Raw genomic sequence first — 27,820 nt, 5'->3', positions numbered from 1 at the left:
CTCTCCTGTCTCTGTCCTCATGTTTCAGATGTCCTCCCCTCCTGTCTCTGTCCTCATGTTTCAGATGTCTTCTCTCCTGTCTCTGTCCTCATGTTTCAGATGTCTTCTCTCCTGTCTCTGTCCTCATGTTTCAGATGTCCTCTCTCCCGTCTCTGTCCTCATGTTTCAGATGTCCTCCCCTCCTGTCTTTCTCGTCTTTCTTGCGTCCTTCTCCTGACTTACTCAGTCTCTCTCCTCTCTGGCATCAATTTGCACCACCCTGAAATCCAATTCAGTGCTGTCTTCCTGGCTCAAACTGTCCCTGTCCTCCTCGTCCTCCACGCAGGGTTTCGTCACCAACACCGGTGAGTCAAACCGCCAAATTCAATCAGAGCTCCTTTAGCTGCTCTAACCGCCCTAATGCCTCTTCAACACCCAGATTACGACCTGAAACTCCTTCCCTCTCGTCTTTTCTCCTGCAGGCGACTCCAACACAATTAAATCCTCTGTAATGTTCGGCTGCACCACGTCAAACACACCTTTTCAGTTAAAAACCAAAGTTTCTGCCAGTTTGTCAGTCCGGCGGCGGGCGGGTTACCTTCTTTGGACCTGCCGTGCGTAGTTGTTTGATGACGCCGAGCAGGGGAACTGGACCGCCTGGCTGTGCAGGGTGGCATTCCTGAACAGGTCGCAGAAGTTCTCAAAGAGCTCCAGCAGCTGATCTGAGGTGTTCTCAAAGACGGCCAGCACCTCGGTGGACACCATGTTGTAGACGACGAAGAAGGACGGCTGAGAGAAGCAAAGAGGAAGGAGATTTCTTTCTTTTCATTCTTTAATGAGGTGGAGCAACAACCATTGTGGAGCTTTCTGGTCAAATGTAAGGACGTGACATATCCTCTAAAAACCTGAGCATTAATTAGATCTGTCTTTGTCATCATAAATAAATCACAGGACTGAACAGAATCTGCAGGACAAAAGTGTCCTCGGAGACCTGAAGGAGGAATTCATGTTGAACAGCGAAAACGACAAAAGACGGACGGAGAAAACCAGGGGAGCGGAACAAAAGAGCACAGAGGGAGGAATTCACACTGACAGATCTGTGTGTGTGTGTGTGTTCTACCTGCGACGGGTCGGTGACTCGGAGCGTGACCACGTCTTCGCTGGTGTATTTAATGAAGAGGTGATGCTCGTCCAACAGCTGCATCTTCCACATCCTCAACCTCCTGAGCTGATCGAAAAACTGGAAGAACCTGACGAACAAAACAAATAAAAGATCTGAATGTCTCTACAGGTGGGTTTAATGAATGTGGAGAAAGACTTCATTCATGAAAAGTCCCGTTACGTTAAAGCTGAAACAAACTGACTGAGGTTTCATTAAAATCTGACTCAAGTGAAGACGACAGAAGAAAGCAGAGGTTCTTCTTCTTACTCTGGCCTGAACTGAGATGGACCTCAGGAGCAGAAGGTTGGAATCCTTTCGGCTTCCTTCAGTTTTGCTTTTATTATTAAACGCTCTTCAACAATAATTTACTTCATGTAAAAAAAAGAATCTTCTGGATTTAAAAATGACAGAAGAAACGTATCCTGCTCACTCTGTAAGCTGCGTTTTTAGAGGACAGAAGAAAATATGGACTCTGACAAAAATGATTTCAAACCGAGCCTCCAGTTGTCCCTGAATGCAGCACAATTCCATAGTTTATCATTTATATAACATGGCTTCCAACTTCAAATAAAAGATGAGGAGTGCTCCCGTTTCCGACTGCACCTAAAGGCCCCTTCACACAGGAAGTGGCATCCTTTGCTCCATCAGCTGCCCGGCACAGGGCTGCTCTGTCGGCCACCTCAGTGAATCAGCATTTACAGCGAGTCCATCACTCTGCAGGACTAATTTGGTTTTTATTTTTAAGATATTTGTCGCAGCGGCCGCAGCGCTCTCCACTCAGTCTTTGGACAGAAGCTGCTGCCGAAAGAGCCGAAAATCTCCATTTGGCCGGGGCTTTTCTTTGACGACCCGACAGACACGTGTACGTGCGGCTGGAAAAACACGCTCTACAACCACCGCGTGCACAAAGCATACAGCCTCCTATGTGCAGGGGCCTCAGATTGAAACTAGTATTTCCAGGGCTGCACAATATATCAGATATATAATTAAAAATGGTAAAACTTGATCATCTGCTGTTGCTTTCTTTAGACTTTTAAATTGCCAGAGACAGAAAACTTTTAAATGAATAAAGATCAGCAGGAAAGGATAAAAGCAGCAGTAAAACCTCCTCTTTGCCGTGGCGCTGCCGTCCTGCTCCACTCTCCTCCACAGGTAGACCAGCAGCCTGTGCTTCAGAGAGTTGATGATTTTGTCGGTGTACAGGCGAGGAAAGCCAGGCTGGCTCTCTGCCTGAGTTTCAGTGTAAACAGCTGAGAGGGTCAGGAGGTCGTCCTCGTAACAGAAGCGACCGATCGTCCTCACGTCCAGAAACGTTCCGTCCGGAGTCACCTGAGAGAGAAAAACAAACAAAGATGGTGCCTGAAGATTCGCTCTTTCTTTTAGAGAGGTAGAATTTTCATTTTCAGACTTTGTATAGTTAAAAATGGAAAACAAAAATTCAGCTTTTTATTATGTATGTGGAAACTATTTTACTTAGGAATCCATCTGCATGAGTTTAACCCCACTAAACTAAAGGATTGTGGGTATTTAAATGAATAAAGATGCACACCTGGAACACATGGATGGTCTGCTGCTGCACTGACAGCACAGCCAGGATGTTCCTGTAGAGGTAGAGGCCTTGGTTGTGCGACAGAATGATCTTGTCACACTTGAAGGACCGGGTGTCGACCAGCCTGCCAGTGTACAGGTCGATGATGTGCAGAGAGTAGTCTTCTAGAGGAGAGCGGGGGTTCGGAGTCACCGACTCGTTGTTGCGATACACCTGGTGGGAAACTAAAAATGAGCAGAGAGAACACAGAGAAGTCAAGTCGGCGAAGTCGGAGCCGTTACCTCGAAGAAGTACGGCGGCGGCTCCTCTGGGACGTAAACAGCTGAGCCCACGATGACGTAGCGACAGTCGTCTGTGAAGAGGCTGCACTCCCGGTTCAGGTGTTCTCCGTTTGACGCCACGTTCGTCACACTGAGCAGAGAGAAGAACCGCTCAAACAGGCGGCCTCGGATGTTGAGGCAGCGCTGGTCGTTGGCGGTGGAAAGAGTCTCTCCTTCCTGTCCCCTCAGCAGGTCCTGAGCCGCCTGACAGCCTTGGTATTCATAGATCTGAGGGAGGAGTTTCACACCGGATGGGTTTTTGATAAAATGACCTTCATCTGTTTCAGCTGAGAAATGAAAAATCCGATAATATTCTGTGTTTCAGAATGGCGTGTAGATGAAAACGTTCTCACCTCCAGGGACGTCTGGTCCGAAGAGAAGGCGATGAAGTAGCGTCCGTCTGGTGAGAACTTCCTGAGAAAGCAAGGCGGCTTCTCCACGTTGACCACAGTGAAGTTAGGGAAGAGGTTCTGGTGGAAGCAGCGAACTCGGTACCAGTGAGCTCCAGGTCGACCAGAGCAGATCCTTCGCCTCTCGAGACGATGGACCACGTTCTGATTCTGGATGCGCCTGGGCTTTAAGGTTGGGGTGTCCTCGTCCATCGTTTCAGACGTTCCTCAGTGGGTGAGACAGAAGGGTGACGAGGAAAAACAAACGACTCATCACGGTCCTCGTACCTGAAAGATGACAGATGGAGCTGGCATCTCTGTTGCTGTGAAACGTTTCTCCGTGTTCTGGATGAAACAGACCAAACAAACTCAGTTTACAGCACCGTTTGCAGCTGGGCATGTTTTACTGTCACTCAAGTTGTAAAAAAACAAACTCAGAAACCTTGAACTCATTTTCAAACATGGCTGAACCACCAAAGAGTCCAGACCATAGGCCTACAGAAGACTCTACAGCAGGGCTGGGCAACAATTAGTTTCCAGAGGGCCACGCTGACTTAGTTCATGATATCATCAACAGATCTGAAGAAACTGAAGAAACCTCTGAGGTCAAAGGTCAAGGCTCAGGAACACTGTCTGTAAACACAGTTCACCGTGCCGTCCACAAACGCTGCTTAAAGCTCTATCAGGCAAAGAACAAGCCAGATGTGAACAGATGTGTCTCCTCTGGATCAAAGAGGAGAACTGTTCTGAGGTCAGCCTGCCTCTCTGATGGTATGGGGGTGCATTAGTCCAGGTTTTAGAACAACAGACAGAATGGGACAATCTCAGGTCCAGATGTTTACAGACTGACGGGGAGAAGAAGAGGAGATGCTGCACAGAGGGAAACATCTGGAACATCTTTAAACAGACATGTTGCTGCCATCAGATAAGTTTGTTAAGTTTACTGTCTTCTACTGTTAAAAACAATATAAGTTCATGAGATTTTCATTTTGTTGCAGTTAGTCTTTGTTTACATTTTACACATCAACCCAACTTCCTCAGAATTGGGCTTGCACCTTCTTTCAACACTTTAACTAAAACTTGGAATTAAGATCCTGTCATTTAATAATTAATTTTAAGTTGTTTGATTTTTTTAAAGGACTTTACCCAAGAGTGTTTCACACAGCGGTTTAACTCTCAGATAATCTATAAATATCTTACAGAAAAACAAAACTGAAACTCTGAAATCTTGTTTTTTTCAGCACACAGTGTCATTTTGAAATCTAATTTAAGTTTGTTAAGGGACGGTCAGACTGTAATTAGTATTCAGAGTAAATAAAGAAGTGATTACTCATATTTCCCATACTTCGTGATGAAGACATTAGGAAATAGATGTGGTTGTTTGGCAGTGTAGATAATTTAAGCTAGCACATGAACATCTACAGCTTAAAAAAAATACTTTTTATTTATCATCTGAGATTCAGTCGGAGCTCTTTCTGGTCTAAACACGGACGATTTGATAACTAATCTATAAACAGCCTTTAACATTATTAGATAGGTTGATATTTGACACATTAAGCTAATAACTACTAACCTGCAGCTGGATTTATCTGAAGTTTTCTGTCCCCAAACAGAGCTGAAAACATCGACTCCACTTCCGTCCTCAGCTCGTGGATTCAATTATTAAACTTAAACATTCGGCTTCATTTACTCAGTTAAGTCCAAAAATAACCGGAAAAGTTGGCTATACTAGGTCAGACGAGCGCTTTGGGTCTGGACCCGCGGATCGGTTTGTTGTTAAGGAAGCGAGGAGGAAACGCGGAAGAAAAAAAATAAAGCGCCGCGTTTCCAAACAGCGCCACCGCCTCCCGCTCAGGCCGAAAACGGTACTGCAGCCTCCGGGCGCTCAGGCAGGAGGACACCAGGTAAATAAACTTAAAATGACTCCAGGTAAATAATCTAAAAATAGGTTTACAGGTGAGAGTGAGAGGGTCACCAAATTTTAAACAACTTGTAAAATAAATGAAAGTTGGAACAATGTTATGTTTTCTTGTTCTCTTGTCGAACTTCCCTTCTTTCTTTGTTTTTTTTTTGTTCCATCTACATCCTCCCCTTAGGCTCCTGCTTTAGAAACCTGAACATCTTGTTTCATTCCTACACTGACAACACTCAGATCTACCTTCAGCTGAAGCGATTGTTCAGAGGTAAAAGCTTGGATAGCCTCAGACTTTCTAAATTCTGATGAGAATAAAACTAAAGTGAATATTTTCAGGCCCGATAGAAACTGCATCACTTCTCCTACAGATCTGAGTCTCCTGGAGCTGTTTGTAAAATGTCACGTAAAGAAATAAAATTTTAGGTCAGGTGGATATTTAATTTAAATTTGTGTCACTAATGGACTGTAAACATTAATGAGATACAAATATGATGTAATAATGCATCAAAACTAACATGCTTTGTCATTTAAAAAAAAATTAGGAATGAAACTCAGCATTACAGGCCTCAGTACGTTTGCATTAAAGAGTACAAATAAATAATAAATAACTACATAAAAGTAGTCATAAAAAGACAGCGTAAAAGAATTAAAAATTACAGCAGATGTCATTTAATTAAAGTGAAAAACAAAGACTTTATTGTGGTTATATAGTTAGGTTTATATTTTTAAATTACTACATTTTATTGTCACCCTAAACTACCAAACACTGCGTGGTAATTTAGGACACCGATGAAGGGTATAACATTAAATCTATCACTAATTAATTTATATAAAAGTTAAATAAAAGCTGGAATTTAACATTTATGTTAAAACAGAAACACATAGATGTGAAATGTTGGTAACTTCTATGTAAATGTTGTAAAATAATAACAATAGTTTGCCTAATGTCAGAATTACAACAAATGCTGTTCAGCAGTGAAGTAAAACTGATGGTTAGTGTGTTCCTGAGTTTACTGATGGTTCCAGGTGAAGCCTCTGATGGTTTATTAATTTTAATTTACTGTGTGCTGCAGAAGAGAACAACATCCAGGACAGAAACAGTCAGATCGAGGGAGAAAAGCAGCAACAATCAGAAGGTAAGTGTCACTGAAGATTAGTTTTGTAAAACTAAAAGTTTAGCCACACTCTGATAAACTATCAGCTGCACCTCGGCTGCGCTCTGACTTCATGTATGGCAGCGAATTCAGTGAAATGCCTGAACTTAATTCTGTCATCAAGCTTAAAAAAGGCGGGGGCGCCTACAGTTTTCAAAGGGGGTCCAGATGGGGGCCACTGGTAATCCTGGGGTGGCACCAAAACTAAAAACCAGAACCGAATTTCAGACGTTTCGTTACGTCTTCATATAAAGGCTGAAAAATGCAGCAGTCTCCTACATTTATATTTTTAAAGAAATATTATGCATTTAACCCCCTGAGACCCTAATCTGACCCTTATCCTAATCTGAGGACTCAGTATTTTATTCTGTTAATTTTAAACCTGCTGTCATTATTCAGGGAGAGTAGCTTTGATTTAATAACCTTTATCTAACTGAGATCACAGAGCTCTTTTTAAGGGAGGCCTGGGTCTGAAGGCAGCCCAACATGCAGGTTTTTACTTATATTCTTAACTGCTAACTGTTCAAAAATCATGTTTTTTATGATTATGAGGTTCTACTGGTCCCATGTATTTATATAAGACTGTCTGGTCAAAGGGGGGCCAGTGGGACCCATTTTTAGGGGTGGGCACTGCCCCCCCTGGCCTCCCCTGAGTGGTGCCCCTGTCCACAGAAGAACCATTTGGGAATTCTCAAACCTTTGACACATCGGTGCATATTACACTGAGTGAATTAAATATCAAACTGTACTGTTTGATGAAGTTCAGGACATCCTTTTTATGTTTGATTTCAGAGTTTGCTCCAACACAGCTGCATCCATTTTCTTTCCCCGCTTCTCCTCTCTGCATCGCGGGGAGCTGATGTTTATCTCCAGCAATCACTGCGAGAGGCGGGGGACACCCTGGACAGGTCTGAGTCCATCAGGGACACGTAGAGACAAACGAGACAACCGTTCACGCTCTCACACACAATTTTAGAGTCACCAGTTAACCTACCATGCACGTATTAAAACCAATAACCTGAATTAATTTGAGGATATTATATTTCATGTTTATTATTAAAATAAAGAACGACAATTAAATATGATCTGTGGCCCCAAACTAATAGGTTCTGAACAACCAGGGATCCCAGAGCTCTGGTTTACTGAAAGCAAGTGGGTAATTGCCGTGAGGCTGATTTTGAGTAAAGCTTTATTGTGGCCAAAATTTGGGGCAAATGTTCACCTGCTGATCTCACTGAGGTGCCAATTTACCGATCAGTGGGTGGGTTCACAGGTGAGGAGCACAAGTGCCCCAGCAAACTTTGAATATGATTATAATTGCTTTGAGTAAATTGTCAGGAAAAGAAAATAATAACAACAACAGACCTTTTGGCTACTGTACATACAGTGTGTATAACAGTCTGGTTTGTTTAGCGTAATTTGTTTAATTGATTTGTTTATAACAGCGTGCAGCATATGTGAACCCAAGGTGACCTGCGTTTTGCTCCCCACAATGACAGATAATTAAATTATGATTATCCTCCTTCCATGAAGCATGTTCTCACAGACGGAGAACAGCATTGTAAAAAGAAAAAAGAAAAATGCTCAGAGTACATCGGTCTTGGAAGACTGCTAATGGTTCTTTGTGCAATTATCTCTGACCAAAGACTCTGGATTAAATGTCGTAATTTTCCATAAAAGCACATGTATCAAGCATAAAAGGGTAGCTTGAAAAGAAAAATGAAGAAATGAATAGAGAGAAGAATGTGAAATTATCCACTTTAAAATCTAATGGCATTTTCCTTTTCAGCTCCGGCTGATTAAACCTTTGCTTTGAGATGTGGATGTGTGTCTTTATGTAATGCTTCGTGATGTTCATGCGTCCAGCCTGAGCCTTCAAATTGCACGTGCGTGCACGTGTTGGAGTGTTTGTGCTCTGCAACAATAACCCACACAGGAGTAATTCAGAGTAGAAACTATGCACTATCCTCGGGTTGTTCTTCTGTTATTTTCCCTCTAATAAAGCGCTCACCACACTGGACGCTCGCCTCAGCTTTTAGCATCAGCCCACGAAGTAGAGAAGAGTTACATCTGAGTGTTTTACACACTTTTTAGTCTTTCTTCCAGAAGACACAGTCCTTATCTAAGATTATTTTTTCCATCCTTCAGAGCTTTTTACAGCCCCAAAATGCACGCGGCCTATTCTTCCTGCCCTGTTCACATCTCTTCTGCAGGTGAAACACATTTCGCTCTTGACTGCACGCTCTCAGCCCTGCCACCCTTCACCAAAATGGAGATGCTGGAAAACTTTAAATTGTTCCCTTTCAAAAGTCAGAAGAAAAGAAAGCTCATAAAGACATGCAGGAAAAGCCTCATGTGAAACTTTAAAGGGGGGAAAAAAGGGGGCTTGGTGTTTTGGAGTGCCATCGAACGCAGCTGCTATTATTATCATCATTATAACAACGAGGATTTATTTAAAAGAGCATCTGCATTAAAGGACATCTGGATGCAGAGTATAGGGTAAATTCACCAGCTTGCTAAAGCTCCTATACAAAAAAGGCACTTAGAAAAGGTTATTGTAAGCTTGGGGAGCAAATAGAAATCCATTGTTTTACCTTTTCCCCCATCTTTTCATCTCAGACAGTTGTGTTTGGCATTTAACAAAAGCTTTTAACTTTTCGATCCAGCGTAATTTCAGAGTGCAATGGGACATTTTAAGACTGCAACTTTCCAATCTGTATGCACCTGAACTTTTCATGTCTTTTGTGACAGTGGATGATTTCTGCTTTTTTCCTGAGAAATTACTGTGATCACAAATGCATTATGGCCGACCGGTTGGCTGCAGCCTCTTCGGCTCGGCGCTGCTGGACGGAGAGAGAAGTGAAATAAGAGATAAAGGTGAGGCCACGTGCAGGTTTTTCTCCTTTTTTATAAATTGTGTGTTTCTTTAACACACACACTTCATGAGAGGACCAAAACCAGAAGAGGTCCAGGGTTCATGAAGCCACAGAAGCCTCTTTTATTTTGAGTTAAATGTGTTAAATGTGTTTGTGGATCTCTCTGGAGGTCAGTTAATTAGCAGAAATGGCTGTTTTGAGGAGCTTATTCTGTGTTTAATAAACAAGGCAATTAGACTCTTTTTCAGCTCCATTAGCAGCCTCACAGTGTTTCAAACACAACATATGAAGACACACAAGAGCGATCTTCGATATATTCATTAATCGAACCGGTTGGATGTGAGATGTTTCTGCAAATCTTAATAAAACAAAACAGTTTCATTCAGATCTGTAGGGTTTCAGGAGGCAGTAATTATTGTAGAGAAACTCTGTCAGCGAGAGGTCAACAAAGTCCAACCATCCGAAGACATTTTCACTCCGGCAGCCGAGCCCTGAAATATTCCAGACATTCCGGAGGAGAAATCTCCTCGACGTTTACAGCCGACCTCCTGCAGACTTCCAACGTGTGTCAGTGCTGCTTCATTTACAACAAAAAACAAAAAAAAATAAGTTTAATGAGGTTTTATTCACCGTCACTGAGAGGCTGGTCCTGCAGCCATTTTCATTCCTGTTGCTTCTTATTTCCAGATGTGAAACTCATCTTCATCCAAATCTGGACTTAAAAATCCCCAAATCCAACAGTATTTATGGGTGAAAATAAGAAATAATAAACTTTATATCTGCAAAAAAACAGTTAACGTTAGAAGCATCCAACAATCACAGCAAAAAGGGAGATTATTTATGCAAAATTAAAAAAGGCAGAAAAACAAAAAGATTTTTATAAAAGTTGGGCACAGTTTGTGTCAATCAGCAGAAATAAAATCCTTTTTGTTTCCAGAGTTTCACCTGAGCTGCAATAAATCTCCTTCATTAATCACAGACAGGGAAGCAGATTATTTTTCTTGACATTTAAAGTAAATCAAGATCTATTAACTTCTTTACTGGATTAAAACCCTGCAGGGAGCTCCTCATTTCATCTGATTAACACTTTTCTTCAGGTCTCTTCTGCAGCTTTCAGCAGAGATGGAAATAAAACACATTTATGGAACAAATGTAGCTTTAAAAAAGTGGAAATATTTTTTAACATGAAGCAAAGTCTGCTTTGAGTTTTACATGTGAAATAATAAAAAAGCAGCGTATTATCTTAATGCATCATTAAGAATAAAAAGATTCTGCTGAAATCTTAAAATAAGATTCAATTAAAGGTTTAGTTTTTAAATTTAATTATTTGTGAAACAGCTTGGAACTGAAGCTGATTAGGCAAATTATTTTTCTCTGAGATGCATTTTTAAAAAAAGCAAAATTTCTTATTATTAGAGTTTGTTTTTTTTCAGGTTTCAGCTGCAAAAACAAAATTAATCCTTAAATTCTCAGAACTGTGATCTGGATGTTCAAAAACTAAAATAAATGCACCTAATAATAATAATAATAATAATAATAATAATAATAATAATAATAATAATAATAATAATAATAATAATAGTAATGCACATCGCTCATCTTACACGCCAAACAAAACTTCATTAAAAGATTCAAACAAGGAGATTATTTCAGTTAATCTGAGACAAAAAAAAACAGATAAAGAAATAAATAAAACTGACAGAATTTCAAAGAAACAACTTTTAAAGTTTATTAAACAAACTTACTGAACGTCTGACCATAAAAACCTGATTTACGGTAAATAATAACAAATGCTGTGTATAAACCCTGATGTTCAAATATGTTTTTTATCCTCTTATCATCAGGCTTGTGAGGCTCCAAGCATTATTATTATTATTATTATTATTATTATTATTATTATTATTATTATTATTATTATTATTATTATTATTATTACTTGGAGCGTTTGTAGCTGAGACTCATTCAACACATAAGTGGTATTAATTGCATTAATTTGTTTAAAGTAATAGCATTAACTGCTGGAGTCCAGCCTGTCTGTCTGTTAGCAAAATATCCCATGACCCACTGGACGGATTTCCCAGAAACGCTGGACGTACGTCTACAACTGATGGACGTCAGGGGTCCATCTAAAACAAGATGGCTGCCACAGCTGTTGCAGGTAACGAGCTAACGTTTGGTGTGGTAGTAGCTGAGAGTCATTAACAACACAAACTCTGAGGGAGACATTTTCTAATATTTTACGAGTTTGTTCGACCAAAACAAGCAGAACTCTGATATTTCTCAACAATAGATGATTTTTATCTCTAACTCTGGCATGAAGGGCAGCGGGCGATATGCATTCCTTCAGGTAAAACAAAGCTTTTAATTCTCATGATTATTATTATTATTAATTTATTTATGTCCCCTGTGATATCTGGACTTTATTCAGTTCTCCGACCTAAAAGACGCTCTCATCATCATCATTTCCAGGAATAGTCCCCTAACGATGCGATTAAAACATTTCACTTAAAGAACACACGGAACAAAGGGAAGAAGTTGACTTTCCGTGGCGCTCTGTAAAAACCACACAATGACACCAACACACCTGTGAATGAGACACAATCAAATAAATTATAGAGCGCGCTGATGTATAATGTCTCCTAATCCAGCCTTTGTACGTCGGCTGACTGCGTAGGTGTGTTCAGAAGGATCGCTCCAGGCTGATAAAAGCCACATTAAGCAGAATAAATCCAGGCCTTTCAGATAAAACATCCAGAGGGGAATTAAAGCCACAGCCTTCCTGTAGGAATGCACGTCGCCCGCCGCCTATATAGATATAGATAGACAAATAAAGATAAAACAAGAGGAGACCCACAGTCTGCAGACAAATAAAGATAAAACAAGAGGAGACCCACAGTCTGCAGACAAATAAAGATAAAACAAGAGGAGACCCACAGTCTGCAGACAAATAAAGATAAAACAAGAGGAGACCCACAGTCTGCAGTTAAATCAGTAATATTACACAAAATCCAGATTATTGCATGTTTCAGTTCTTCAAACTGTAATTATTGTTACTCGTGGTATTGTTGTGTTAGCCCTCGGAGGATGTGTTGGGGTGCCTCTCAGCTACTACCACACCTGACTGTAGCTCATTATCTGTAAAACAGACCAAATCAGCTTACCTGTGGCAGCCATGTTGAACTGGGTTGGCTCCAAAAGTCAATCAGACGTAGATCTCAACCCAGAGATTGTTTTCTGAAGGTTTCATTAAAGTCCGTCCAGCGGGTCTCCAGATATTTTGCTAACAGACGGAGAAATGAACCCACACACAGGGAAAAAGCCTAATTGGCTTTTCTTCTTCGGTGGCAGGTGAGAAAAACTGAAACTTCCCCGTCTGAACATTTTGTTTTGACATCATTCCTCAGATTAGCCGTCACATCTCAAGGTGTAAAATCTCTCCGCTGATTGATTAAAAAAAAACATCTGTACGTTTTAATTTTTTTTCTTCCAGTGAAGCATAATTAATTTTCCCGTCTCTTAATTAATCATCTACATTCTCTCCAACCTTCTGTTATTTGGTTTTCTGCCCAGCCTCGGGGAGACACATATATACGTCGGGTTTTCTTTCTCCGGGATAATTGCTTCGAAGGGAACCCTCCTGCTAAATGTTCCACATTTTAAATTTCAATTTTCTTCAAGTGAAGCATAATTTTAGAAGTGCGCTAGCAGGAAGGAGGGTGCGGGACATACTATAGGTAAAATGCAGCTGGGGGGGGGTTCTTTATGCATAAGACGTTGTTGAACATTTCCAATTATCTTCATCTTGATCCCTGCAAATGGCCGAAAATTACAGTTTCACAATTACACTTATAATTTCCTCAGCCACTCGTCCCAGTTCTCGCAGCGCGTTTGTCTGCCACTGACCCCCTCGTGGGTTTCCAGGTTTTAGCATAATGGGAATGAAAGTAGGGGCTCCGGCGCCGATGACTGGATCTCTGCGGGTTCGTGTGCAGAACGGACGTCAGGATTTGGCCATTTCTCCCTGCAGGGTCAAACTGAGGCGAGCTGCACAGGATGAGAAGTCAGGGACACAATTATTTGACCATTTCTCCCCCAAAAAAGTAAAAGAGATCATGCTTAAAGGAAGGGCTTTGAAAGAGGTCACCTGAACTTGCCTCGCTACCCTCTCACTTTCCCAATTCAGTCAGGGGCGAATGGCCTTGGTGGGGGACTGAGCAGCGGTACACATTACAGCCGAGGCTCAACAGCCTGAGCCAAAGCAGGCCTGTAATTTCTGCCATTTGACAGTGTGAGCTCAAAAGCAGAGTGATGGCCACTTTTCTGTTATTATTCCTTTGGCAGAGTGATAGCTGAAGGAAACAACCGCGCTTTAAGAACACGTCCATCAGCCCCTGGCAGTATTTGGACCTGGTATTTGTAGAAGTAACTCTGACATGTTGGATCGTTAACTTTGAAAAGCGAGTACCGTTGCACGTTACAGTATATAATGTCCCGCCCTCCATCTGTCCTCCTCGCCTCGTGCATTACACGGCAGCAGCTGCTGTTTAAAATTTAGCGTTTTATTTTGCGGGTTCTGTGATTGACAAACAGGCGGCAGAAAGTTTTCCTGTGGCTGAGGAAGCAGCCGCGCCGCCTTCCGTCTAATTTCAAATAAAATGTTTCCACGGCTTGTTGGAAAAATCAGGAGTTTCTGACACAGAAATGTCTAAACTTTGACTCTGTTTCCTGGTTGGATCAGCTCTCCTGTCGCTCCAGGTTTGACTTTTTTTAATTTAAGTCGTAATTGATCAGATGCTAACTGGTGATCATTAAAAACATGAAAACATTTGAAGCGGGGAGATGTTCTCCAAAGAGTTTCTGACCGCAGGAAGCTTCTCCATCAGGACCTGATCTCCAGCTGCTCCGGTGTAGCCTCCCCGGTTTCTCTCAGAGCTGCTCGCCAGGACGTTTTCACGACGAGTCGAACGTTCGTGAGCTCGCTCTGCTGTCAAAGGAATTTTAAAAACCCCACAAAATGGCCTCAGATCCGCCGCCGGGCGTCTCGAACCCGCCTCAGTTCAGTTTCCGTGGGTCAGAAAGTGCGGGAGGCAACTTTAGGAGCGTTTGACGACCGATGAAACTAAACTGGGACTGATTGGAGACAAACTACAATCGGTCCAGTTAGGGTGGAGTTCAGGAAGCAGGGTGAAGGAAAACTCTGGATTCACTAATCCTGACTTTAAGGAAAGACAGCGAAGTGAAACTCTATCTGTCACCACGGTAACAGACGGAAGCAGCTGTTTTCAGTTTGATCGAAGCAGAATCACTTCATGAGAGAAGCTCTCTGTCATCCTCAGATATTATTGTTTGAACGGTTCATCTCTGCAACACCTGAACAAAGTCTGTCCGTCACGCCGACATAGAATCACTAAACTTAATTTGCTGAATAAAGACAAAAAAAATGTCACTTTTATTTTGGGCTTCTTTATTCCCCACATTGAATTGAAAACGTTCCCCGACCTCGACCGGAGCTCCAGGAACAGAAATCCTGGTTCTGAGGTCCAAACACAGAATTTCCTTCTTTGTTCTTCAGGAGGCGCTGCAGGAAGACCTCTGATGGAGGTCATGCAGACAGGAAACAGGAAGTAGAAAACGAGCTCATAAATGAAGGTAAATTAAATTAAAGCATCATTTCAAATATAAACTTGACACCAGACATTTATTTGTTTTATTTAAGCATTTTCTGTAATCTGAATGATTAGTTAGAAAATCAATTTATGGTTTTGAGATTCTAGGCTGACATTCGGACTATTTTTAAAAAGAATGTGGTCCTTTTAGTTTCTTTAATTATTTGACTCAGTGCTAAAAAAATCTAATTATTATCCTCTGTTTAAATGCTCACAATCGATGAATCGGAGCTCCACTGATGATAGATTTTTGTTTCTACGATCTTAACTTGAAGTTTAGAAACTCAAAAGAATCCGCCTTTCTGGAACCGAACGCCCAGATTTCTCCTGCTGGGTGGAAGGTGACTCCTACGTGTTGCCAGTTTTTATTGTTTTTACCCGATTCTCTCAGTCTGCTTCTTCTCTGAAGCACTTTCAAACTGTAGTTTTTGAAAGTGCCATGAAAATAAAATTGACTTACTTTAACTGAAAAAAGTATTTAAATGAAATTTAATTTGTAAAATCATCACCGTGTTCCCTCATGATGACTCGGTGTGCAGCAAGTATTATCAGCCATGCTTATGAATAAAGAAATGTAATCCAGGTTGATGTTTGTGTCAGAAAGAATAGCTTTTGCATGTCATTACTGTAATTGTGTTGAGGTGTTAAATTGTTTACAGGCTGAGACGACATAACATGAAAGGAAGGTGTGATCGTACAAGAGTTTATTCAATAAAGACGCAGACGGCATAAACTGATCGAGCCATTAGTTTGAAAGGAAAATATAAATCCGGCGTTTGGATATTTTAGACGTGGAGCTCCTGTTGAGCTGCAGCTGCAGGGCTGTTTTTTTTTTCTTCCTCTCCCTCCTTCATCAGCTCTCCTCTCTTTTCAGACCTGCCTTCACGTTTGCAGGTAAATGAGTTTTAGGGAGTATTAACTAAGATCAGTGGAGGTTATCTGATCAGAGGTGGTCACATGGAACAAAGGCCTCTCCCTATTCTGCAGCCACCTGCACAGTCCACTACAAATGAGTTTCAAAGCCCTGTGTGTGTGTGTGTGTGTGTACCTGCATTTGTGCAAACACTCATGTAAGTATGTTTATCTATGCATAACTGTGTGTGTACATGTGCGTCTCCAGGGGCCAGGGGGTCGACAGATGCTCCTTCTCAGTGAACACAATGAATTACTTATAGGCCGTTAAGCCAAACACGGCCGCGCCGGCCGCTGGTTTACCCAACACTGATAGGGCCATCTGCCGAGGTGACTCTTTGCAGACACGTTACCGGACTCTTATCTGCCAGGGTGGGGACACACTGACTAATAACATCAGGGTCTCTGTGTGGATTTGTATGTCTGTGTGCACGTGCACGCAGGCGTTTACCTCTGATTGTGAAAGAGCGTGTTAGATGAGCCTGGAGTGAGGGGTCGGGTCCAGAGTCACAAAAAAAGATTATATAAACGGATTTAAAACACAATCTGAGTTATATTCCTGGAGGAAAAACGTTGCCGTTTCATCTGAAAAGTCCCAGAACCCCAAAAAATGGTTACAACACATTTCAATGATAGATAAATGCAGTGATGTCAGTGAGAGGGTTACTAAAACAGCGTTCGTTGTAGCATGGATGTGAAAAAGTCCACATTTGGAGGTCAGAGGGGTTCAGTCAGCCCTTGCAGTTTATATTTTTATATATAAAACTTCCATCCGGACCTCTTTGTTCCACTCTGGTCCAGACTCCCTGGGATCTTCAGGGTTCTGTTCAGTATCTCAGCTGTTCCTGGGACTGAGCTCTTCTGGACAGAGATCTCTGAGGTTCTTCCTGGGATCTGTTGGAGGTCACATGATGACCTTTGGTACCACTGAGGCCTCAACTCTGTTTTCCTTGTTTCTCTGCTCCAACACACCTGATTCAGAGGTTAAATCACCTCTTCATGTTCTGCAGAAGCCTGTTAATCACCCGTTGATTCCGATCAGGTGTGTTGGAGCAGAGGAACAAGTAAAACCTGCAGGATGGTGGCCCTGAGGACCGGGGTTGGACCCCCCTGCTCTACAACTTCTCTGTTTCCTCTCTCAGCCCTCGGTGTTTCTCCAGCTTCTTCCTGATGTTTCAGTCTGCATCCATCACCACTGGTGGAGAATACCCTGTTTCTTCTCCTGGCTTCTGCTTCTTGAGTGTAGCTCCTCAGTAGAGCTTTGAGGAGCTGTTTGTCAGCCTCTGGAGCCTCAGGAATGGACAAGTTGTGATATATCTGTGGTGGATCCTGTCTCAATGCACCTTTCTGTTTCTCTGACAGCTGGTTGGTTTCTCTCCAAGTTGCCTTGATCTTCATCTCCAGCCTCCTCCTCCTCCATGGGGGACAATGCTCCTTATTGCTTGTAGGCTTGAAGTTATAGTCGAGGATCTTGGTGCTGTGGTGTAAACCAGCTTATTGGTCTCTGTGATGGTGTCAGCCAGTATTATTATTATTTATCCTCAGTGTGGACGTTTGCCTCAGGTGCTTTCTGTCAGAGGAGTCAAAATATATTTGAAAAACTCTTGAGATGAGTTGATGTCTACGACAACTTTGGGATTATTTCGAGAGAAAAGTTGTACAGATGTGACGGGACTGCGCTCCTCTGTGACTCGCTGGGAACCCTTCGAATGTGAGATACCACCTTAAATATTGTTTCTCCTCTCATCTTAGAATAAAAATGAGAGTGGTCCACCAATCCTGACCAATCACACATCAGCACAGACGGGTCTCCTGTAAAAAAACAATGAAACTTTAAGGTTTTTACGGCTATAAATGCTTTACTGAGTGCTTTGGGGACTCAAACCTTTTAATTTACAGCAAACTCAGAAGTCTCTCCTTGAATATTTACGGCAGCCATTAATCTGTGAGATCAGAAAGAAAGAAGAAGGAAACTAAAAGTGTTAGAAAAAAGAGGGAGGGAATAAAAACAAACAAAGCGTCAGACAATAAACGAGTAATAAGGTGTGGTGTCCCAGGTGTCCACCCTTCACTAATGAGGACATTTAAAACAGCCCAGCGTAATTTGTTGGCAAACCTTTTCATTTTGAATATTGTATTTATAAATGAGATCATAAATTCTGTTTTTCTAACCAAACTGTCACCCAGCCAAATAAAAGATTCCTGTTGGGACATTTAATTTTCAGATGAGACAATTATCTGATTTCCAAACCCAGAAGCAGAGTTTTACAGTAAATCTGTCCTGGGAGGGCAGACGGCTACGGAGCCCAGCTGCTGCCAGATGTAGAAATAAAAACAATTATTAAAACGGTTTGGGTTCAGCAGAGTTTCATCTAAACAAGGGAACAGAAATGAATACGACACCAGGAGGAAAAGGAGGGATTAGAAACTCGAGTGGAACTAAACCACATCAGATATTTATGAATCAGAACTTTATCATTTCCCATTAATGTACAAATGATCATTTGTATCATTTTGGATATAATCTTTGCTCCTGGTTTCATATAAATCTGGTGTAGTTTAGTCCTGCTCAGAGATGCTGTTTTATTTAAAATTAGGTTTAAAAAACTACCAGGTTTCTGATTTAACAACAGTTATTGCTCCTGGGAGTGAGAATTTGTCCAAATCTTTAATGTGGGATTTTTCAGCCAATGATTGATATATAAAGACAATTTTCCTTATTAGTTTATTCTTCAAACATGATACATTTTCCACAATCTTTGAGAGAAAAAATACAACTTTGATTGTAGAAATTGAGAGAAATATTTAAATAGTCATTAAACCATTTAAACACCCAACCAGATTCTTTTTAAGTTAAAGCCTTACAGGTTTTATTTTCCTTAATTGTTCTTTTAAAAATGTATATAATGTTCTGGTCAGCTTCCTTCAATAAAAAGCATCATTACCATAAAAGACACTTTGTGGAAAAAGCTGTTTGATTGACGCAGAGTCGCTGACTTTAATAAAAATAAATAATAATAATAATAAATAAAGATGGCTGAATCGCCTCATTTGTTCAAAACTGAAGCCAAAATGTTTGTTTTTTTCTGCGTTGCAGATTTGGACATAAAGCAGGAAGATAAGAAGAAAAGTGAACACCTGAAGATATGAAACCATTCGTTTCCACGGAGGGGGCGGGGCTTAAAGACGCAGACATCCAGGTGACTGAAGCGACCTCCGGTTTTTTGTTCACACCTGGCGCTCTCAGAGCTCCACAGAGAAAAAGATGTAAAATAAAAAATGGCGTTTATGAGAAAGACCGCCAGCTGTTCCAGTGTGAGTGTTTCTGCCTCTGAAATCACTGAATAAGAGGCTTGATTATATTTCATTTCCCATGTGCGCTTCATTGTTTGTCAGAGCTGAATATAACAGCAGGTTGTGCAAAAGTGAAACATCCCTCAGATATCCCCACAGGAGAGCAGCTAGCTATTATTTCATTCTACAAATGTTACAGCATATTTAAATTCCTTCCTGGGAAATGTGATGTTAGCTTTGCTCTAATGGGGTTTGTATTTCTGAGGATATTCTGATAAATTAATGCTTGCTGATGGTAATAATTTGTTCCTTTCTTTTGTTCGAACACATATTAATCAGGATGAGTGAATTCATTTGACAACAAACAATTTAACAAACGTTTTGTACAAAAATACATTTATTTTGAGTTGTGTGCCTTTCTTGAGGTGTCGGAGAAGAAACTTTAAGGTGTCGGTTTGGGTTTTAGAAAAGATTTCCTAATCTTATTGTTTCTTTTAGCATCAAACACTGATTCCCAAAGCTGAACAATTAATTTAATTTATAATGAATTACCAGAGAGGGTGAATTGTATGAAAACATGAATGAAATGAAGTCATTTTATTTCGTTATTAAACCTGTTGGTTGGTTTAATAAGCAAAGATTGAAACCAGGGGCAGGAAAAAAAACAAAAAAACGATACTTCAGATCCAATTTTTCCCATTAGAGTGTATTTTTATTCTTTGGCTTCCTTTTTCTGCTAAACTGACAAATTCTAGTTATTTCCTTTTGTTCCCGTGGTTTCAGTCCTGCCTTGCCTAAAATATATTTTGAGTTTTAACTTCCTGCCCTCTTCTGTTTGTTCGTGTTTATCCTTAACGTTCTGAATGAGAATGAGTTTTTGTTTTTGTTGTTTTTTGTATGAAACGTGTAAACAAGAGGGAAACAACCTCCACTCGTTGTTTTATGAGGATTGGACACTTCAGACCTTTTGAAGTCCAAAGAGGTGTGAACAACTAATATCTTACCTGTTGCAGATACTGCAGCTATTGATCTAACCATGCTTCATGCAAACAATAGTTTGTAAAGCTTTATGTCGTTATTTTTATTGGAATAAACTCTGTTTGGTTGTTTAAACATCCGTCTACAACCACCAACATTTATTATAATACAAACCAAATGTTTCCCCTTCTCTGGTTGTTAATTGAAGCCAGCAGGTTGTAACAGCCGTACTGGTGGGGTCTCTTTAAGATGCTCTAGTCTAGCTGATGACGTCACACGTATGCACCGTAGCTTCTCTGTGGAGAGCGAGGGAGAAATGCTAGACGGACATGTTGTTTGGACTCTGCTCATTTTATTTATGTTTAATATAATAGCAGCCGTTCAACCGGGCTTTACAAGGTTGTGGAAGTGCGTTCATTAAAGATTACACTGTGGAATCCCAGTACCAGTGTGATTGCAAGTTTTTTTTTGATCGACCTGACGAGTTTGACGCCTCCTCTCCTCCATCGAACGTAACCCAAGCGTTACAAGGTTCCAGTTTACGGGAGCAGCCATGATGCATTTTTTTTGGAACCAGAGTCTGTGCACTGGGGGTGTGTGGCTTTAAGCCCCGCCTACTCCATCAGCTAACGAATCACGTGTTAGAAACTACAGGAAGCAACAAGAGTCACGCCTGAAAAAGATTTCTGGAAGTTTGGTTTATTTACGAGGAGGCGGGACTTAGATCTTTGGCCTGAACACAAAGGCTGAAATCCACGTTCCTTCAAAATAAAAGCATCACAAAAACAGGATTCAAATGAAAGCAAATTTCTGATTTTTACCGACCTCCCACGGCTGGGTGGAGACGGTAAACGGGCTGATGTGGGTTCTGAAGTTTAGGTGAGCAGCTTTTTAACCCGACGCTCACAAACACGTCCGTTTTCTGTCGAATCCGCTCTTTTTTGGGATTCTTAGATTTATTTTATTATTAACTTATTTTTTCAGATCTAAGGTTATTAGCTCAAATGAAAAATGTAATGTTAAAAGATGTATTTAAAAGTTTAAAAGCACAACAGGAAACTGGAATCTTACAGAACTTCAGTGTTTAATCCTCGCACACAGGCAGCAAACTGGGTTTTTTTCATCTTTTTTTAATAGAAAATCAAGTTTTAGGGACAAATTGATTTTGTCAAAATTTAGAAAACGTGACAGAAGATCCAGGCCTAACATTTCTTGTAGGAATGCATATTGCCCGCCGCCTTTAGTTGTTGGTGATTTTGTCAAACCTCGAAGAGAAGATTTTGTTCGATCTCACGTGACGTTAAACGTTCATCAGTTCAACCTTCCTGGGAATTTAATCACCTCCATCCACTGGTTCAGGAGATATTTTGATAACAGACAAACAGGGTTACTACCACACCAGACTTTAGCTGACTTAGTTAGTTGCGGCGGCCATCTTGAATCAGATTGACTCCAAAAATTAACCGGTTGTGGTGATTCCTTTCTGAAGGTTACGGTAAAATATGTCCAGCGATTCATGAGATGTTCTGCTAACGGTACAGGCTAATGTACACACACACACACACACACACACACACACACACACACACACACACACACACACACACACACACATACACACACACAGACAAAAACAACACCTTTGCCTTTAGCGGCAGGCGGCAGCATGAAGGTTGTTGTTGTATTTTTCTGGAGTACAAAAAAAAAAGTAATTTGTTTAAGAATGCTGATCGGTTTATCTCAGATAAAAGATTATTTATGATCAGTCTAAATGTTCTTTTCTTCCATCATCATTAATGTTTCTTGTTTTATTTTTCTACAGGAGCTTCCTGTCAGGATGTCAGTGTGTTGCGTTCAGAACGCTCCTCATCATCTTCAGCGTTTTGTTTTTTTTCTGTCACAGAGTTCACGAACGAGATCGAACTTGACCCAAATATAAGCGTAAAAACAGAACACGGGTCGCATTCAGGTCCTCCAGCAGACCCATATCTGGGAGTTTTTACAAGTGTGTGTCTGTGTGCGTTCATTTCAAAAGCTGCACACACACACACACACAGAGGGAGAAAAAAGCAGAAAACAACAACAACCAACAGAAAAAGAAAAGAGAAAGCACTCAACAACACAATAGAATTCCCCACAATGGTTTCTGAGTCTGGGAAATTAGAAAGTACAATGATGCAGCGAGCGCACAAAGGCCTGGCAAATTGCTCATTTGTGTTTGAAAATACTCGTCTTTCTGAGCGTTTGTGCCATCAGTCCATCAGGGAGCCAACAGTGACAGATTCTGTGTAGCTGTCATCCGCCGAGCGAGCAGAGTTCAAATCAAACCTTATTTTTGTTGATGTTGTTAGTTTTTTTCTTTCAGCAGCTTCAGTTTTAAGAGTCGCTGCTTTTAGCTGGAATCAGCCGGGTCAGCGTATCACACATGCTGCTCAGAGGGAATAAAGAAGAATAAAAATCACTACCACAAATTATACAGCACGCAATACGCTGCTTTGCTCTCTCTTTGCTGCACAAAGGGAATGTTAAAATAAAGCAGACTCCACTTTTGGAGACAATTACCTTAAATATACAAGATATTTTCATGATTTTCTCACATGATTATTTGGCCTTTTTGTACATTTGAGTCTTTAAAATAAAACAATAAAGATTGTTTTTCTCCTGGAGCTAAAAAACACAAACTCTGCTCTTCTCTGATGAGTCTTTAGGTCTAAAAACTCCTTTTTGTTCATTTTCAAATTAAATAAAAACTCAAAATTCACAGACAGTCTCTGTTAATCCAGAAAACTAATAAAAACTAATAAGGTTTTTCTGCACCTGAAGCTAAAAGAAAAGAAGAAACGTAAAGTAAAAATCTTGTTTTTACCCATTTTGATAAAATTTAAAAACTAAATGATGACGACTGATTTGAGTCCTTTTTGCTGAAAATTAATAATAAAAAAACGAGTTCAGGATGTTGGATATTTATTATAATTTATTTATTTTCTCTTTAAAAAGCAGAAACCTTCATTTACTTTAAACTTCATTAATTTTTTTTTAATCAAATACAAGCCAGGACTGATGCAGAGTCAGCATTTATTCTGTTTATTTATTGTTTATTTATTCTGTTTTTTATTTTTCTGTAGGTTTTTACAGTCTAACCTCTGCAGACTTTGGGCTCTTTTAGCCGTTCTTATATGAAAACATTCAGCTCATTCAGGAGATGAGGGACTTTGGGTTTTTGTAATTTTATATATATTTAAATATATGACTTTTAGCTTTTAGCTAGCCTTTAGCTACTTTTAGCTTTTAGCTACTGTTGTGATATATTTTTCTTCCACCAACCATTCTGCTAATTTTAGCTTTTTTGTTAACATTTCTTGCTTCTTTTCTGTCAGCGTTGTGGACGTTCAGCTTTTAGCCTTTAGCTACTTTTAGCTAGCCTTTAGCTACTTTAACAGCTCAGTTTCAGCTTTAGCTGTCGTGGTAACGTTAACGTGTTTAAATGTTTGTTTCCCCTCAGCAGCTCGACTCAAACATGTTTAGTTTCGTAAATAATGAAATAATGAGTTAAACGGGAATAATCTGAATTTGTTTTCGGCTGTTTTGTTTTTTATCGGCATGTTTGTTCATCACAGAAATATTACGGCTTTTTTATTTTGTGACCAACTTTGTTACACATTTATACGTGTTATGATATTTTATTATCTTCCATTTCAATAAGATTCATGTTGCTGTTGTTTTTATTTTCATTAAAATCTGTTTTTATTGGATTTCTATTTGGTAAAATTTTATTTTTTAGTGTTTTGTTGTTTAAAGCTCAGGATTTCTCCCTCAGATGTTAAAGAAAGAAACCAAACTTACCTACAAATGTCACTTGTTTGGATAAATATATACTTTATCATCCGTCTGCTGCAACAGATTGACAAATAAATTCCTAATTAATGCTGCAGCAGCATCACATCTCTGTTTCTCCTGTTTCCATCTGTTCTTCTGTGGCCGATGACTGAAACATGTTTTTATTCTAAAATCACCTCCTCAGTGTGGCTCTGTCTGCAGACAACAGGGAGGTTGCTCTGCTTCCTGTCCTTTTGCAATCAGTAGGGAAAAAACAGACATTAAGCTTCTGCAGGTTTAAATTCAAAGGATGACAGCAGGCGGTCCGAGAGAATCAACAGAAACTGCGAACTTACAGCAAATCTTAATATATTTCCTCCTTCTTACTGTATTCAGAGGAAATAATGTGGATATAATTTCTCCTGTGGTTCAAATAAAGACGGGGGGTGGGGGTGGGGGAGGGAGGGGTGACGTCAAGTCCCATCAGGCTGACAGACCTCCTATTGGACCAGTGGAGGCTTTTAAAAGGTGCAGGCAGCAGCGCACGGCAGGCTTCTCCTGCAGGCGCGCGGCGGCTCTCCAGACCTCCATCCAACCCGCCATCCAACCTCCATCCAACCCCGGAGCTGCAGTCAGGTGAGCACGCACCTTTCCCCGTTACAGTCAGAGCAAACAGCCCGATGTTGGAGAGAAAGGAGTCAGATTTTACGCACGAGAAGATTTCTCTCATCTGTTGTTTTTGTGGTTCTGCTTCAGATGAAGGCGCAGCGGAGACCCTCCTCTTCCTCGTGCCAACAGGTAGGTTCTCCGCATGTTTTTACACCTAATATTACCCTCCGGCTTTAAAAAGTGAGTCTGACCCCAGAGCAGCCCAAAGAGAAAGTTCTTTATGTCCGGTCCCGATTCGGGTCGGTTCCCAGTCTGTTTGGGTCACGTGGCGACAGTTTGAAGCTGCAGAGGTCAGAGGTTTCAGCACCGGACAGCTCCGCGCTGAACCCTGAGCACGGAGCGCGGGAGTTTTACAGCTGATCAAAGAGAGCACGCGCGGCTCCGGGGCCGACAGGACCCAGGGCCGGTTCCGGAGGGGGGCTGGGGGGGACAGGGGGGCACCTCAGTCTCCATCCTAACCAGAGCTGAGAGGGTTACTCTCAGGATGTAATTAGTTACTCCAGTTAAATGTATCTGTAGTGGAACTATTTCAGTTACTTTATAAAAGTAATCACATTTAGTTACTTTTGGAACTAAAAACAGGAAGTTAATTATTGTGATTTTGTCTGTTTATCGTTTTCAAAAGTTAAAACTCAACACAGACTTCTGCCAAACTGCTTTTAAAATCCTTCAGATATTAATCAAATATTAATATTATTATTATTATTATTATGAACTGAAGTGTTGCCGCTCTGCAGTGGGTAGAAAAAAATGACGTTGTGCTCGAGATTAAAAGAAGAAAATAAATATTTATCAGAATAACTTTTAACTGAAAACAATCATATTGTAATCATGAATATGATCATAAGTAACTAATTTCAGTTACATGTGTTCTGATGTAACTGTAAAAGATTACAGTTACATTTTTTGTAGTTAAATAACTCCATTACATGTAACCCCCCACCCCCTTCCAGATGGTTTCACCCAGAAACCTCCTGGTTGTTTTTAACCCCTGAAGCTGAACTGTTTTTACTGTTAAAGTAATGTACTCTTAGTTACTGTTAGTTACTGTTAGTTACTGTAGAGTCTCACAGTAAAATGGATGAATTCACCACAGAACTGGACTCGATTCGCAGTGACTGTAAACTTATAAGACATTCTGGGAAAAAAGGCTTCTTTAAATCCAAATACAGCGACGTTGGCTCAACATGAAGCATTTAGAGGAGTTTTATATTTACTTTAAAGTTATTACAACAGTTAATAATAATCCTGTAACAGTAGCTGCTGGATAATTGATGTTGTTTTAATGATAAAACTGAAAAACATGACAACTTATTCTTTTAAAGACTAACCTGACTGAGGCTTAATTTAATTTATCTTTTAACCAACTTGAAGCCGTTTTGTTTCTTGTGTTTTTGGGAGATTCTTTGAACTGATGAAGAAAACGCTTCAGATATTTTTTTGTTACTTTTTTACATTGAAACAGTCCGGTTTAGTGGAACCAGCTGACATAAGTTGAGTAAACCTAATCTGAGTGTGTGTGTGTTTGAGGAAAACCAACCTAATCTGGGAAAAATGAATTTGCTGACAAGCAGAACTTGTTTAAGTCTTGTTTTGTGTCGTTACTGTCCCTCATTTGCATAAATAAAGAAGCTGAATGAATGAAAATTAGTCTAAAAGTAAACTTTTCCTGCAACATTCTGCTGGAACCTCGTGCCCGACCTCTGACACCCCGAGAACCGCCCGACCCGCCCGACCTGCCTCTGCCAGCATCGTTCATGTTCTTCATCTCCTGTCAGAGTCCCAAACAGAGCCGGGTTGGATCAGCCCGTCAGGGACAGGCAGCCTCCTTCTGGTCGGGTCTGAGGTGTCAGAATGGGAGCTGGAGCCGAGCCAGGAGCTCATATTTACATACCCTTCCTCCTCCTCCTCCTCCTCCTCCTCCTCCTTCGCTACACACAATGCATACACCCACATGTACACGCACATGCCCGCACCAAATGGTGTGACACAGCACATGCAATCTGCAGGCATGAGAGAAATTCAGCGCTAACAGGTGTTCAAACAGGCCGCTCGGTACATTCTTCCAATTATTGCAATTAGATGCTGCCTGGTTACCACTCCATAATGTACAACTGCTGCTGTGGAGGAGTGTGTGTGTGTGTGTGTGTGTGTGTGTGACACAGACAGACAGAAATAGAGAGAAAACAGCAGGAATGAGCTTGAAAGAGTGGGTGCATTTGATGTCTCGATTGTTGCTCTCTGTGGAGGATGGGAGGGAGGAGAGGAGAAAGCAAGCAGTCTGAATTATATACTATTGATAAACGCGCTCTGCATCCTTTATTCCCCGAGTCACTGTCGGCTTCAGCAGATTGTCTGAACTAAAGGCAACAGTTTGATTTCAAACACGAATCCTTGCCTTTAAGATAACCTGCTTGTTTTTCCTGGTTTCCTGTGCTGGGAGTGGAGCTGCCCTGCATGTTGACTGGGAGGAGGGAAAGGCCTTAAAACGAACAGTTTGATTTGTCTTGATTAATTTTCTGATGTGAAACATAAACTAGCAAAAACAGGCCTGAGGTGATGTCTTTAACTGTCTCATTATCTGCAGCCGACACCCCGGAAACCTGCAGCGCTTCTTATTCAAGATGTTCCAGATGACCCGAAACACGAATATAAAAATATTATAATTCTAAACATCCAAAAAAAACAACATACAAGCAGAAAAAGAATATCTGATGCTGCTCAGCTCACTTCAGCCTCGATCATCTCACGCCTCAGAGGAAAACTAAAACCAAATGAAGGAACGGTCATCCATTTTTATCAGGTATTAACGACTGCGAGGAAGGAGGGAGCAAACAGTCTGCTCTTATTTTATTGATTAAAATAACAGCTGAATCAGAATTAAATAAATTAGTGACGTTTTAAAACAGTTTTTCATGCTTCAATTTCCCAAATAGTTCATTTTTTTACTCAGTTAAAGCAGAGTCTGCTGTTTTTCTGCTCTTTATTCAAAAATCATAAATAAATCAAACCGTTCAGGAGACGAAAAACATCATCCTGTTTGAAATCTGCTTCAGCTGCTCTCTAATTGTCTTCTTCTGCTACTTTTAGCTTTTAGCTACCATTTTGCAACTTATAGCTTGTAGCTAGTTATTTGCTACT

At 40.7% G+C, this 27,820-nt stretch overlaps 1 protein-coding gene and 2 long non-coding RNA genes across 4 annotated transcripts in view; 2 read left to right on the top strand and 1 right to left on the bottom strand.

Annotated features, from left to right (window-relative positions):
- The window catches only part of det1 (DET1 partner of COP1 E3 ubiquitin ligase), a 23,182-nt gene extending 18,004 nt beyond the window's left edge, over positions 1–5,178 (bottom strand). The window contains exons 1-7 of one of the 2 annotated variants that reach the window (XM_017439786.3): positions 4,973–5,178; positions 3,364–3,744; positions 2,972–3,238; positions 2,691–2,903; positions 2,247–2,470; positions 1,100–1,229; positions 578–768 (exon numbers count right to left, since the gene is read on the bottom strand). In XM_017439786.3, the coding sequence (XP_017295275.1) occupies positions 578–768; positions 1,100–1,229; positions 2,247–2,470; positions 2,691–2,903; positions 2,972–3,238; positions 3,364–3,612 (1,274 nt within the window). In that variant the 5' untranslated portion in view covers positions 3,613–3,744; positions 4,973–5,178. The remainder of the gene's footprint in view (positions 1–577; positions 769–1,099; positions 1,230–2,246; positions 2,471–2,690; positions 2,904–2,971; positions 3,239–3,363; positions 3,745–4,972) is intronic. The other variant, XM_017439787.3, reaches the window with a different exon arrangement.
- On the top strand, positions 7–2,006 carry LOC119617483. The gene is made up of 2 exons (XR_005233782.1): positions 7–344; positions 462–2,006. It is a non-coding gene; the product is annotated as an uncharacterized LOC119617483 (long non-coding RNA).
- A 19-nt stretch (positions 5,179–5,197) lies between the features above and the next one.
- LOC108250084 lies at positions 5,198–8,233 on the top strand. Its single transcript, XR_001809261.3, has 3 exons — positions 5,198–5,582; positions 6,388–6,450; positions 7,261–8,233. It is a non-coding gene; the product is annotated as an uncharacterized LOC108250084 (long non-coding RNA).
- The last annotated feature ends 19,587 nt before the right edge of the window (positions 8,234–27,820 follow it).

This window comes from Kryptolebias marmoratus, linkage group LG11, assembly GCF_001649575.2.
Source record: "Kryptolebias marmoratus isolate JLee-2015 linkage group LG11, ASM164957v2, whole genome shotgun sequence".
In the NCBI taxonomy this organism is placed as follows: Eukaryota; Metazoa; Chordata; class Actinopteri; order Cyprinodontiformes; family Rivulidae; genus Kryptolebias; species Kryptolebias marmoratus.
The sequence above is the reverse complement of the archived record's forward strand: the minus strand, read 5'-3'. Positions and strand labels throughout refer to the sequence as shown.